The following is a 15,690-nucleotide window of genomic DNA, read 5'->3' as shown; positions in this document are numbered from 1 at the left end:
AAAAACAGTAATTGGAAGTACGAAATATGAAGCTTGATTTCCATTCACGTTAAAAAAAAAAAACTCGACTTCATCTCGCGAACAGTATTATACCAAAATTTTCCATAAGTACTACCGTTTCAATGTCCCCAACTGGCCAACGCTCACAGTCTCCACCATAGCCAGAAGCTGATCGAGGAAAACAAGGATGGTACGCGACAGTCGTCCATCTCTATCTCGAGGACTTACACTGAAAGAGACTCCCGGTCGACGAATGAGAGCATCGAAGCCTGGGGGCGTTGATTGGACAGAGAGAAGAGAAACGTACCCCGTCGAATCACCCTGACACTGAGATCAGCTTTGTGAAACCGACGTTCGAAACACCTTTAGAATGTCCAGCACCGTCAAACATCATCCAAACAACGCATCAATTGAAAAAATCGTCGTCGTCGAACGGGTCGTTCTCCCTGACGAATATGTTCACCGACTCGGACTTCCTAATGTACTGGTCGCTCCTAGACTTGTTACTGTTATTGTTATTACTACCAGCGGAATATTTAGCCTGTCTAGCGTAGTTCCTCAGAGGTAAAGTCGTCGCTCTGTCAGAAACGTTATCCTCCAATTCAGACTTGAAGACGAACGCATCGTCGTCATATCTGAGATCCCCGTTAAAAAACGAGTCTCGACCATTATCCTCAGACGTAAAAGCATCGCCAGCCTGCTGACCTTCTTTAGCCTCGCAGGGCATCTCCTCAGGCGTTGCCTTCAATTCTGCTGACAGCCTCTGCCTATCTGACGTATCGCTCATTCCACTAGTTGTGGGCGTCAGGTCGTCTTTAAAGTAACTCGACCTCATAGTATAATCCATCTGCATCTCCTTCCTCATCATATCCTTCGTGAATCTCTTACTGAAGGGTGGGCTCTGCGGCAGTGGTTTCTGCTCGTTCGCGTCTGATCTGACCCGTGGCTCCGCCGTGGCTATAGCCTCCACATTAGACGGATCTACGTTCTCCACGCTCTGAGCAAAATCATCTTCAAAGGGGCTCTGTGTCTTCACATGAGGCTGCCGTGGCTTGTGCCTGGGTATTCTCTTTCGGTGCAAGTTCTCGCTTTTCGAATCTGGCCCCTCGGACCAATATGGCCAGCTATCGTATTCCTGGTCGCTGCTCCAGTAGCTTTCGCGGCTCCTGGAGCGCTGTGAGGACCGTGGATAAGGGTCAAAGTCGTTGTCACCGCACTCTGACCTGGTCGTGCCAAATTTACCACGGGACTCAGCGTACACCGTGTCAGCGTTGCGTCCTTCATTCGCGCTGTTGGGCCTTTTTGGCCAGTGACGCTTTCTACGCTCTACCGAGAGATTGTACCTAGGGGACTCGTCTTCTGGTCGATCAGAGCCGTACTCTTCGTCCCAAGTTGAGGGATAATCGTGAGGCCGTTCTCTACCCTTTGTATAGTAATAGTAACTGTCCCTGCTAGGATAGTCAGACTCTGGAGCAGCTATCATTCTCCTGATCCAGTATGCAGCTTCGTCCTCACGTCCTCCTCGCCTCCTTACATACTTGCCCCTGGACCACCTGTCCTCATCCTCGTAACCCATGTTCTCTTGGCTACCGAATCTGTCCTCCTTCCACAGCATCATCTTCCTCTTCCTCTCGTCGTCGTAGAATGGCCCATGCTCGTGTTGCCAGTTCCAGCGCGGAGACTTGTGCCTGTATTTCCAATGAGCCTCGCACTGTTCTTCCTCATCTTTGTATGACATTTTTCTATGAAGACAACGCCTAACTTCCTTTTCCCACTGGTTCTCGTCGTGCCAAGGCGAGGGATCGCGCGATCTGTTGCCAGAATCCAAATTGATCTTAATCCATGCCATTTCTCGAGACTTCTCCAACATTCTGTCTCGAAAAGCTTTGTCTCTTTTAGCACCAGACGCTCTATTTGTCTCCTCATAGAAGCTCCTGTCTCCAAACGGTAGGTCGAATCGAGGATGACGACTGCAACAAAAACGACCGTCTCGTGTCCTCCCGTTGCTCTCCTCGCTTTCCTCCTCGTCCTTCCACTCGTTATCGCTGTCGCCAGAGTGTCGATATCCGCTTCCTTTGAAGCAGTCCTTTTGGAACTCCTTGCCATCTGGGGACCATAGTGAGGTGCCACTGGTAGAATGAAGACCTTCACAGGGTAATTTATATGGGACGAATAAACCTGTGTCGAACTTAGCCCAATTTCCATCGTCTTTGCTGTCTTCTCTCTCCTGTTTCAGCTCTGTGAAGGGACACAATATGTCCTCAGGGATCAAGGACTTGGTTTTCTTTGAGTCAGAGTTTCCACTGTTGCTTAACATCTCGATCTCCTCGAAGATGTCCATGCGTATTGTCTTTTCATCCTCTTTTTCAGCCTGCTTCTTGGGACTAGAAGGGGAAGGTGTGTCGGAGAAAAGGTTTAGCAATTCGACTTCGGTTGAAGTCTTCGAGTGGCCCGTTGGCTGAATCACAGGAGACATTCGCGTGGAACTCGACGTTTCATCGTCGGCTTGTTTCACTGCTGGCTCTGGCTCCCCTATAATTTCACGCAGAGCTGCGTATTTGTCGCTGGACGTCGATACCGAGGACTTCACTTCTCCTTTCTCTGTAGCTACAGAATCATTCGACTCCTCTGTAATAGCCTCTGTGGTAAGTTTGTCGGAGTCTTGGTTAGACTCGATAGGCTTTTCAACAGGTTCAATTTCCTCTACCTTTTCCTCCATTTCTGTTATAGATTTCGTTCTCTCGGGCTCGTCTTCGAGATCTACGGTATTCTGCTTCGTCAGTAAGTCCGTCGTTGTGTCAGCTTCAGTTACTGGTCCCGTTTTACCTTCTTGCTCCTCCGATTGACTCTTCTCAAATGACAAATTCGAAGACGGTTCAATGCTTTCTTCAGGTTTCATGCTTGTTGGTTCTTCCTTTGTTAGATCCTCGTTGCTAGGCGGAAGCTTCACTGTCAGGTTCGCCAGACAAGCCAAACTGTCCGGTCTACTCTCTTCAGAAGCCTCCTCTTGTTGTTGGCTGACCATTTCAAACTCTTCCTTCATTGAAGGCGTTTCTTCCTCGACACTTTCTTTCATTGCACATTCTTCGTTCTTCTCCATCTGCTCCAACTCTAACAGTTCCCTGAACACAGCGTACTTGTCGTAAGTTGCATCCTGCTTGGTGTCTTGTTCAGTATTCGTCGTAGCAAAAGGCTGAGACTCGTTAAATGGCTTTGATTGCGTTGCACTGGACACGGACTGCGACTGCACAGAACTGACTTGCTCCTGCCTTACAAAAACCTGTTCCTCTGTGTTACTAGCAGCAACCTCTTTAGCTGACAAAGTAGCCAGGCACTCTGTCAACTGTTGAAGAGTCAAACTTGTCAACTCCTGGACAGTCATTCCTAAGCTATTAGCCAACTCGTCTAAATTAGCAGACGTCAACTGGCTTAGAGTGATGTCTAACGAAGGTTTGGTCTTCTTGGACCCAGTGGACGTGTTGGTGGATGTGAAGAACGTGGACAAGTTAGTTGTAGGCACCATAGAGCTGAAGGAATCCTCGAACGTTGACGTGGTCATCGAACCTATCAGGTCAGACTTGCCAGACAATTGAATAGGTGGACTGAAATTGTCGTCGAATTGGTTCATCACCTCCTTCGAAGGACTTTTACTTGTGTCTTTTGTGGCAACAGGCTCTCTCTCAGGGAAGTCGTAATGGAAGTAGCTGTCCGTGTGCGGTGGCCTTGGTGGAGGCTTTATTGCTCCTCTGACTCCCTGTTTCTTGGGTGGAAGAGGCGGAGGATTGATCAGAATATTGGCTACTCCACGCGGAGGAGGTTCCGGTACGAGTTCCAGCTCCGCAGATGAACTGGACAACCGGGAGTTAGCGTCTGAGGAACAGGATTTCAATGGAGATGCGGGTGACTCATTGGCTGCAGAGAAATCGACTGGGAATGACTTGTCTACGGACTGTGGTTTGCTACTAGGTAAGTCAATATCGAATTCCTTTTTACGAGTGGATTTTATGGGACTGGGGAGCTTCACCAAACCATGCATGGATTCTGTGGAGTCCTTATCCATCCTATTAACCACAGGAACTGTAGAGGCGGGGACAGTCGAGACTGCAGACTTCGAAATAGAAGTATCTTCAGGAGGCAGGGACACGGAGAGTGGCTGATTTAGATGAGCCGGTTTAGATGTGCTCTCTGTTTTCTTGGTCGAGTCAGAGCTGGTGAAGATGGATTGAACCGCTTCGTTCTCGTCGAATCGATCGAAATTTGCGAAGTTGTTGTCGTCAAAGTGATTATCCTTTGGATTCAAATCATTTCGTAGCTTCGCTGAATCTAGAGGCTCTGAGAGGTTGTTGAAGTTCGCCGGAGCTGTATCCGTCGAACAGGTGGATACTAAGTCTTTCAGAACCTTCTTAGGAGGGTTCTTCAGATGCTGGAAGAAGTCCTTCTTGTCCACGTATGGCTTGATCAAACCAGTTCCCAATGGATCTAGCTCTGTGAAGACGTCTATCTGTGAATTCTTAGCTTGTGCCTGTAACAATGGTAAAATAACACTTGAGATTGCGCTTGATAGAGTTATAGTTAGGATCACTTGATGTTTCACTATCTAAAGCGGTAGTGGAATGTGATTGGAAGATTTAAGACTTTCACTTAGACTACAGGAAACATTCTATCTTCTCTAACAGATGGTCATCAAAAGTAACCCTCTATCAAATTCTCCACTCGACATGTAATTTCTTAGTGGATCTAGCATTGTGAAGACGTCTATCTGTGAACTCTTAGTTTGTGCCTGTAACAATGGTGAAATGACACTTAAGATTGTGCTTGATAGAATTATAGTTAAGATCACTTGATGTTTCGCTATACAAATCGATAGTGGAGTGTGATTGCAAGATTTCAGTTTTTCACTCAGACTACAAGAAACATTCTATCTTCTCTAACTGATGGTCACCAAGAAGTAACCCTCTATCAAATTTTCCACTCGACATTTAATTCATACTATTGTAATTTAAGCTTAATTAACGCGCACGTAAGATATACACCTCATCTACTTCTTTCTTAACCGGCGTGTTCTTAGCCGAGTTGTTGAGCTCGCTGTCGCTAAAGAGATTTTCGGCTTCCTTGTCGAACCACTGAATGTTACTCTGAACAGGCGGTGTTTTGCTTGTTAGAGTGGACGCTGGACTCGACGTGATCGACGATTGGGGACCTGGAACCGTTTGCTGTCGTTCTAGGTGGCCTCTTTTGGAAGATGATGGCGGCGGTGGTAGAATTGGTCGCACAGTATCTTCTAACTATAATTATTACATTGATATTTAAATAAATCTAATTTTAAGAATTGAAATTCATTAATCGAAATATACCTTCATGTTCGCGAATGAATCACCAAATGGATCAGTTTCGAAGAGGTCTTCAGCGGAAGGTGCTGGATTATCAGGAGTGATTTTGTCCATATGACGAATTCCTTGTTGCAGAGAGTTCAATTCGAATTGTAAATCTAAGAGGTCCGCTATTACACCGCTATGCACCTCGTTTCGTTTGTCTGAGGACTTGTCTAAATTGGCAATCGCATTTCTCACTTGACGAAGGGAGGTTTCTGATCCTGCTGCACCCTGTTATTGTAAAAGTAACATATATTTAACAATTTTGCATACATTTTATAATAAATTAACCCTAGGAAGTCCAATCTGTTGGAAGGTTTAATTTAATTGTAAACTTGAAAAAAAAAAAGAATAAACAGGATATACAATTAGTTTGTGTACAATCATTAAATACAATTCCTTTCTGATATGAAAACACATATTTTATGAAAGAAATGAAAGTTTAAAACTGTGAACATTTGTTTACCTTTCCTTGGACTTTCTGAGGTTAACAATAATTTATGAATAAGAGGAAAATTGTATAAATGGAAGAAGTATGATTATTACTTTGGTGTCCGGGGTAGGCTCGACGAAAATGCCGCTCGTGGGAAATTGAAAAACGTTTACAGCATTCTGTTCCAAGTGCAGCTTTGTTATTTCGATTTCTTTCTGTTTTTGATCGTACACTATTTGAAACAACTCTCGCATCGCGATTATCACCTGTAAAAAAAATTAGAAGGTAAATATTTAACAATCAACAAATACTACAAAATCATTTGAAATTTGATAATTAAAAATTAATGCACAGGTACACTAAAAAAATACTGGATGCAGGTTATTTTTCTTTTTTTATTAATTTGAAGAAAACGTTTACGTGAAACAAATCTCGAAGTACTGCACGTTAATGGAAGTTACGTCATGTTGAACGTTAACTGCGTCTGACTATACACGCTCCGCAGTCACTTATGACCCAACCCCCACTCTACTGTTTCCCTCTCTCTTATGGTTCAGTCACGTGGTCAGTCACATCACTTTGCATCTTTCCATAAATTATAACGTAACGATTATAACGCATTGCTTTAATTAATTAATTCAACAAAATGCTAGTGAATTTATGCAAATTTATTAACCGAAAATGTTGAATGGTGAAAACGTTTTATACACTTTTTAATAAATATTGTCTTAATGACAAGAATATCAAATATACATTTTTAAATATGTAACCACGAAGACGTGACAAACAAGCTGACTAAGAGATTCTGACGAAGCTGACATCATTCAAGTATTATTATTCTTTCTATCATTCATGCGTTGATAATTCTCCCTATTGTTTACATTCAGTAGAATGGTCTCGGTGATATATTTTTTGATTCGAGATGTTTAGACTTTTTCCTTTGGGTATACTAAACAATACTTTTTTATTATCTGACAAAATATTTCACAAACTACCTACTCTTATAATGTGAATCTTCTCTATGAAAGGATCGATGCAACACAAAGTAAGAGTAATTTGTTGCATTTAAAAAAATGCAACCTCGAATCGAAATTTCATAAAAATTCGTTCATGAGTGTCCCACTTTTGTTAGGAACACAATTTTCTAAATTTCCATTTAAAGATTTTCAATTTTTAATTTTTGACATCAATCTACCAGAAAAAGCAAAAAAAAAAAGAGAACAACCTCGGTTTTTTCGAAGCTTTAGAACAAAGAAGCCTCTTGGAATAAAGAAATAAGGGATGTAGAGTGAAATCGGGAACAGAGGGGAGGCGAACACGAAGAAATCGCGATCTCTTTGAACGAGCACGCAGGGAATGATGTGTAATCGAACAACAATCTCCCGCGGTGTATCGTCGGGGTGGCAGGCCGAATCGTATAATGCAATTATTTACATACCCCGGCCGAAATTACCGAGCCACCGAGGTCGATATTGCTCCTCTGGATTGGGCAAATATCATTTTAGAGCCCCTTGCTACGGCGAAAGCGGATCGGTCACGATAAATAACACGGTTAGGCCGCGTTTAAGGATCGTATTCGCGCACGAACGGCCCTCCGATCGAATCAACGCGCACAAGCTTGTCCTTTTGTTATTTCCCGAAGGCAATATTCGAGCTGGCGATGAATACAATGGCCCCAAATGTTCTAGCGTTCACTGCCTCTTCCTATGATCGATTTCTTTTTTTCCCCTTACGCGGTGGAATAATTTTCACGTGAGAGTAAATGGTCAATTTTGGAGATTTTTAAGAGGAGTTGACGAGGTATTCAGGTGAAAAAACGTATGTTATTTTCCGTTATTTGCTGTTTAAAAGGATACTTAATTTATTAAAATCAGATGAACAAAAAAATTTTTTTAAATATTCTATTCGATATTTTTCAACTTCTATAGCGTCCCAAGGGACTTTTTTTTATATACATTGTACATACTTTTCTTTTATATTTTCACTTTACATATCATTATATTTAACAAATGTGCACTTATTAATTTATTTTGAACTCCAGATTAATGATAACAATGTTAGTAAAAAAAAGAACAAATATTATTTTTACTCCATGGGGTACAGCGTACCCCACTAATGACAAAAAATTAATGTCGATATTCCAGAGTTGATCTATCACTAGGAAAAGGTTCTTTTTTTTTTTTATATTGAAATATTAACTTCTTCTGTTCGCACCACGTTAAAATATCATAATTCTAATCCTTTATTCAAACAACAGAAATGGTACTTTTGAAAAGTTGTAAAAAATTGTAAATTAATTCAGTCCATGTCAGAATTATTGTTATTACAAAGGGAAAAGAAGAATCAAATCGTCATTATTAGTTAAGCAGTAGGTACAGGTAGTACTTTATTATATTGGAATGTAACAACAAAATTGGCCACTTCCATTATGAGTCATTTCTTCTTAGAAGGAAAAAATAATAAGTAAAATCATATTTGTAAAAATTTCAGGTTTTTATTTGCTCGTTACTTGAACATAAAATTAACATAAATTAAGAACAAGTTCAACTTATATAAATTAAAAATAAAGCGTACAATAGGAAATTAAATTGTTTAATAAGCATGATAAGAGCTAGGTTAACTTAATCTAGTGAACTATATTAGAAATCTTACTTGGCTGGCCGCTTTGTCTGTTTTGATGCCAAAGAAACGATGTCCAGTGTCTGGTGACCCAAAAATATATCCAAAGGCTCTCGAATCGTTCATATCCTTCGCGATGAACGATATCTTATATACAGGATGGTGAAACAGAGTGTCCTGGGGCAAAATATTAAATCATTGTTAAATCTTTTCTCTGTCAAGCACAGTCTCCTTCCAATATGATTGTATAAGAAATTATTCGAATCAGATAGATTCAAAGATTGAACCAAATGAAATTTACTTTCGTCAACTGAGTTAACCAAATTGTTAATAAATTCTTCTTTCATAATTAATTAATATTTGTCTAATAATTCTATTTAAATAATTCGAAAAACGTTTCCTCTGCGTAACTTTAATATTAAGAAATGATTATTATGGAAGTATTAGAATTGACATTTTTTGTTTATTATGAATTAGAATTTATTAAAATTTTTACCCCAGTCTTTTCGTCCCGCAAGCGTAATCCATCGATGCTGACCTGGATGGAGATTCGTGGTTTATGTTCACCGGCGGCTCGAATCGCTATCTTCAGATCCGTCAGAGCTGTTTGGCACATCCGGTCCCCGCGTGCTTCTGGTACTTCCAATATGCCAATCAGCTTTGCCTTGAACGACACACCCTCCCCAAGAAACTGGGTTGGTTCGTACTTGACTGAAAAATATACAATTGAACAATTACATTTTTTTTTTTTATATAAAACACACACTCTTATCCTAAAAAGAAAGACAGAAAATCAGAGGGAAAAATATTAAAATGTCAAATTACGAAAGATAGAGACACTTAGGTATATTAAGTTCTTCGTTATTTAATTATGAATATTTAATAAAGAATGAAATTAAATATGAATAATTAGGAGTATTTAATTAAAAAAAACATTGAAAAGATTGCTTTGTGCATTTGTTGAAAATATTCCCGACTAGAATTTCAGTTAGGCAGATATTAGGTCCGCATTAGGCTAGCCTAATTTGCCTGTTAGGCCCGCATGCGGTACGTAACGCGGAATATTCACGACCGCATTAGGCCCATATTAAAATAGCTTTATTAGGCTGTCATTGGAAGACATTAAATCTCATGAGGAATATCTCATCAAGACACTGTATGGATTAAATTGTAAAAACTTTTATCTTGTTGAAAGCTTTCACGCAAGCGTACATCCGACACTGAGATGTCTGTAAATATTCCTACATATAAGTTTGAGAGCCCCATTCCACCTAATTTAGGTGTGCGCTCGGCCATCCCCATTTCAGCCACGTATGGCAACTGTTAGGAATGCCCAACCTAAGCGTGCGCTCGGCCATCCCCATTTGGGCCACGTATGGCAACTGTTAGGAATGCCCAAACTAAGCGTGCGCTCGGCCACTCCCATTTCGGTCACGTATGGCAACTTTTAGGAATGCCTACCTTAGGCGTGCGCTCGGCCACTCCCATTTCGGTCACGTATGGCAACTGTTAGGAATGCCCAACTTAAGCTTGCGCTCGGCCACTCCCATTTCGGCCACGTATGGCAATTGTTAGCAATGCCTAACTTAGGCGTGCGCTGGGCCACTCCCATTTGAGCCACGTATGGCAAGTGTTAGGAATGCCCAACCTAAGCGTGCGCTCGGCCACCCCCATTTGGGCCACGTATGGCAACTTTTAGGAATGCCTACCTTAGGCGTGCGCTCGGCCACCATCATTTGGGCCATGTATGGCAACTGTTAAGAATACCTAACTCAGGCATGCGCTCGACCACTCCCATTTGGGCCACGCATGGCAACTGTTAGGAATGCCCAACTTAGGCATGCATCATTCCTTCCAAATTAGGACCTTAGGCGTGCGCTCGGCCACCATCATTTGGGCCATGTATGGCAACTGTTAAGAATACCTAACTCAGGCGTGCGCTCGACCACTCCCATTTGGGCCACGTATGGCAACTGTTAGGAATGCCCAACCTAAGCGTGCGCTCGGCCATCCCCATTTGGGCCACGTATGGCAATTGTTAGGAATGCCCAACTTAAGCTTGCGCTCGGCCACTCCCATTTGAGCCACGTATGGCAACTGTTAGGAATGCCCAACTTAAGCTTGCGCTCGGCCACTCCCATTTTAGCCACGTATGGCAATTGTTAGGAATGCCCAACTTAAGCTTGCGCTCGGCCACCCCCATTTGAGCCACGTATGGCAAGTGTTAGGAATGCCCAACCTAAGCGTGCGCTCACCCATACCCATTTGGGCCACGTATGGCAACTGTTAGGAATGCCCAAGTTAGGCATGCATCATTCCTTCCAAATTAGGACCTAACGATTAGGCTTGCAGTATTGAGGTGTTCCTAATCGTTTCCGCATTAGGCCCACATTCGTCTTTAGGCATGCCTAACTGAAATCCTAGTCGGGTTGTTTTCCATAAATTTTGTCAACTATTTTAAATGAAATCTATTAAACAAAAATTTCTTCTCATTTATATACAATGTATACTATAATTACTCCTACATATACGTATACTTGCTGATTAAAAATTACAGTCACTGTTTTCTTTAACCATCGAACAGCCGACCGAAAACAGTGACGCGGCACTCCAACGCCGGATCTCTTTTGACACGTACTAGAATTTTTACTATATGTATTTCAGAACTAATCTTTAAATGTTTTATAAATATATTATTTACTTTGCTTATGTACATCGTGTACATAAAATTGTATTTCTTTTATCGTATGTTGTGAAAATATATGTCTTAGAATGTTTTATAAATATATTATTTACTTTGCTTATGTACATCGTGTACATAAAATTGTATTTCTTTCATCGTATGTTGTGAACATATATGTCTTAGGCATGTTATACATTTTGAGCTGTATTTGATATCATTTCCTATGAATTTATAGCATCTCGAACATATTTTTGCTGTTATTCAGCTTCTTCGATCTTCTCGCTGTTGTATTCAATACTGTCTGACTAAAGTCGTTAGAACTCTCCACGCAGTCATTTGTTTATGTTACAGCGATAGACGTTGCTGCCTCTTCGCTATGCTGAAGACATGGGTCAAAAGTGACCCGGCACTGATTGGGCGAGGGTTAATACGAGTAACATATTATCATCACTATCATTTTTCACAATACATACTAAACAAAATCAAGTTTCAGGGATACATTCAAATATTAAGAATTTTACAATTTGTATTTATTTTCTATGATTACACGTTAGTCATGTATACACTACACATTCTCCGTTTATGTTTGATAACCTCACGAAAACAGCAATTACACACGTGTATAAACTTACCAATGAAATATCTAACTTCAATCTGTGCTCGATGTACAAGGTGGACAACTAAATATTGCCACTTTGAATGTCTCTCGATCAATGAAAATAAGAGAGAAATTTTTGAAGAAAAGATAATTTAGCATAACAGGAGTTATCACAGTTACAACAATTTTTTCACTAGATTTCAATGACATTCCAATTTCTTTTTTAATGACAAACCAAATCTTTAAATTTATTTATTAGAAACACCTCGTACAGTTAATACAAAGAGCTGTATAACTGAAACTTGACTAACGTCACTAAAAGGCAATTAGAAAGAAACTTTTGCTGCAGCATTTATCGAAACTCCCGTTCATAAGTACAATTAGGAAGGACACTTACTAAATGTGAAGCAAACCCAAACAGTCATTACAAGATCCTTAAGATCTTAAAAAGAATTATTCTAACGTTATAAAAACTTTGTTAATAAAAGCTTATTCTAAATTAAAATGGTCTCCTTTAAAATAGTTCTCTCTTCACTCACAAGGTATTGAGTTACAGATTATGTATTTTTCTATCAAACCTCGTATATTTACTTGTATACGATACTAACTTTGCCGAAGAAATGTAATTGAAATCGTATAATACTTTCTGTACGAACGTAATGGGTATTTTCACATTTATGAACGACAGTGTCTTTACTTGCTTTCAAACGCCTTATTTACAGATACGATAGCAAGTAATAAAAACTACATAAAGGACATGAATTTGCAAAGAAATCGTCACAACTGTATGATGGTTCCTCTCATACTAAATAATTTTCATTGAAACAATTACCCTCTCACTTCCCTAATTTCGGGGATATTCAAGGTGGTAATACTTATCGGCTCACCCTATACATATACAGATATATTTCAACCCCAATTCGATCACAACACTCGAGAAACACTGTAGAATTTTTAAATAACGTTTCACTCGTCAAAATCGTCCCCATCAAGAGGGAGGAAAAGAAAAAAAAAAGGGAAGATTGAATTGTTACTCGTGCAGAAGAGGGAGCAGAGTAACAGGAAAGAGAAATAAATTGCTTATCCGGAGGACACTTAAAAGAATCCTCGTTTTACGCTTTCGCTAGGCGAATTGATCGCTTGGCCGATCGATATTAAGTTCAAGAGGTTTGAATCCATCGTCAACGGATCGTTTCGAACCCCTGCGGCGTTGAATTCGATAATTCGATACGTTCGAACCTCAACTTGCTCCTGGCTTGAATAAGACCGCATGCGGGGACATTAAAACCAGCACCCGCCGCGACAGATTTTATATTACTTTGTTAGACGTCGCGCAATTCCTAGTCTATCTGCTGGAAAATTGATCCTCTAAAGCGTAAAACGCGGTTGCATTCGAGTGCAAGGATAAATTGGCGATGATTAATTGCAATGTGAATAGAGATATTAGATTTAACTGTGATACTAGTATTTGAATTACTGTTTCAACCCCTGTTATAATACGAGAGTGTATTTCCAGTTGAATCTAATTTTACTTCGTAAATTAAGTTCAATTTAAGAGAGTGAACATTTTCAAATTTTAAGAATCGTTAATATTGAGATGTCTGCAAAGAAGAACTCTAAAGGTGAGCTATTTTTATCTGAAAGAACGTCGATAGAAGCAAAATTAAAATTATACCGTGTTCAACAAGAACAATGTCATACTGCAAAATCGAGCTGTTTTAACCCTTTTTCTAACAGTAAACAATACACATGAACGATATTTTATTAGAGACCCTCAAATATCAAGGACCAGCTAAATTGTAAAAGAAAAAATTGTCGAGAAATTAATAACTTTTTACCACAAAAAGTTTCAAACCGATATCCTGAAAAATTTCCTTTTATTACTAGTGTCACACTTTTAGAAAACCAGCGATATATTCTTTTATTATTATTTACATATTTACTATACAAGGTGCTTCAAAAGACTGTTAACACTTGTATGCATAGAGAATTTGTACATGTATACTACTCTAATCAAACAAGTTTCAGGATAAATTCTTTCTCCGACTGATGGAACAGTCAATGTACAATACTACTTTGGATATCATGAGAGATTTGCACGACTCGATCCGCGAAAATGGATTTATGGAGAAACAGCTGATAGATTTTGAACCACGATAATGTACTGTCTCGCACTTCGACGCTTGTTCGCGTCTTTCTAGCCAAAAGCTCGCTAAAACGAAATTCGCTAAAGGAGCTAAAAGCCTCGAAGCGAAGATTGGAAAAGCCGTTGGCACAAGTGTATCGCAAGCAATGATAATTATTTTAAAGGCAACGAAATAAGGCTGAATAAACGAAGTAATTTGTATCTTATTTGATTTGTCCTGGAATTTTTACAGTAAAGTATTCTTTCCTCGATTCGTCATCCAATAAACAGTTCTAAAGTTGTGCCTACACTGTACAGGATGGACCATGTAAAACAGGTCACCTAATTATCCTTTCTAGCTATGGTGGTACGAGAAAATTCTTTTTTTCACCTGTCTTTTACATAAATGTATATATTTTTTTTCTACCGTATGTTGTAGCAGGCATAGATGTGCATTTAAACATGCATAATATTACGATCTTAAAAGAACCTCGAACTCTAAAATTCTTAATCAAACGTGAAACTTCTTCTTTCAAACCATTTAAATTACATATAAAAATATTCTCGTACCATCATGGCTACAGAAGATAATTAGGTGGGCTGTTTTACGTGACCCACCCTCTATAGCAGAGTTATAAAACTTGTTAGAAAAAGAGAAAGAAAAATGTTATGTAACATTATTGTTAAATAACACTTTTCGTCTCGTATAGCAAGTTACATGCTATTCGTCAAGCGTCGGGAAAGATCAAAGAAAGATAGAAAACAAACTTGTTACAGTCTTGTTACTACAATACCAAAAGGTATAATCTTGTAACAAATTATAACAAACAATTTGTTTTACAACAGTGTTTTGTCATACAGTGTAGACGCAGCTTAACAACTGCTTCAACCACGCTTACATTATCGCTGTGCGTCCACTACAACCCCACGCGAAATCCTCTCTTGTCAATCATCAAGCAGAGCCACGCACATACTTACATACACTCCCCTCGTGAATCTTAATCTCTGGTACTCGTAGCTCCGCGATTTGCCTTTCTACAGACAATTTATCGAAATCGCCCTGTCCCTCCCCAGCGTGAGCATAGAGCTTCTTTAACGCACACTTTCGACGACCCCTTGCGACTTTAATGACCACGAGCACACCGGCGCATTTGTTTGAACGTACTCGTGCGGCTCGAGTGGAGAACGCCAACTGTCGATACTCGAGACTCTACCCGGATAACCAATTCATGCCCCCCTAACCACCTCCCGCCCCTCATGGTCACCTTTGTATGTCCTTTTTCCTCGAGTCCTTCTCCTTTGCCAGCCGGTGCACGCGTTAGCCTAACTCTGTCACGATTATACAGGATGTCCACTAAATTATTAGGTCGTTGCACACGAAACGGAGGATTCATAAATAAAACTTTAAACTTGCAATTTTATTTGGTTTGTCACCTAAACAAATTGAAAGTTTAGAGGATCTAATGCACCGTAGTGAACACAGTTTAGTATCTATTTCAGTATTTTAGTTCATAATTCTGCTTTGATGCGTTCTTCGATTATTATTAAATAGCTGTTTTTTCACAGAAAAACCTGTTTTATGTTACCCTGTTCATTTTCCCGTTACAACGTCCAATGAACCATAAGTATAAATTATACTATTTTAATATTTATACAATAGATTCGTGTAATATTTAGCAATATTTTCTTGATATGTGAGTTTTTAGACGCATTTGAAATCCATCCATTTTTTTTCATATTTAGTATCGTATCATATATAGTATCGGGGCCTTCATACCCAAATAGGAACCTCGAAGGGAGAATAGAGAGGGAGTGGTTGGCGGAGCGCGCAAAGCCTCGGCTTTTTTAACCGAAGGGCCC

The 15,690-nt window shown here is 39.9% G+C and overlaps 1 protein-coding gene across 1 annotated transcript in view; it reads right to left on the bottom strand.

Annotated features, from left to right (window-relative positions):
* Positions 1-277: 277 nt before the first annotated feature.
* The window catches only part of LOC108573052, a 19,401-nt gene continuing 3,988 nt past the window's right edge, over positions 278-15,690 (bottom strand). The window contains exons 2-7 of the mRNA XM_017935410.1: positions 8,921-9,135; positions 8,458-8,601; positions 5,919-6,071; positions 5,355-5,603; positions 5,034-5,285; positions 278-4,522 (exon numbers count right to left, since the gene is read on the bottom strand). Coding sequence (XP_017790899.1) covers positions 407-4,522; positions 5,034-5,285; positions 5,355-5,603; positions 5,919-6,071; positions 8,458-8,601; positions 8,921-9,135 — 5,129 coding nt within the window. The 3' untranslated portion in view covers positions 278-406. The remainder of the gene's footprint in view (positions 4,523-5,033; positions 5,286-5,354; positions 5,604-5,918; positions 6,072-8,457; positions 8,602-8,920; positions 9,136-15,690) is intronic.

The sequence above is a fragment of the Habropoda laboriosa genome, unplaced genomic scaffold (assembly GCF_001263275.1).
Source record: "Habropoda laboriosa isolate 0110345459 unplaced genomic scaffold, ASM126327v1 scaffold89, whole genome shotgun sequence".
Taxonomy (NCBI): Eukaryota; Metazoa; Arthropoda; class Insecta; order Hymenoptera; family Apidae; genus Habropoda; species Habropoda laboriosa.
This window is presented reverse-complemented; position numbering and strand designations above follow the sequence as displayed.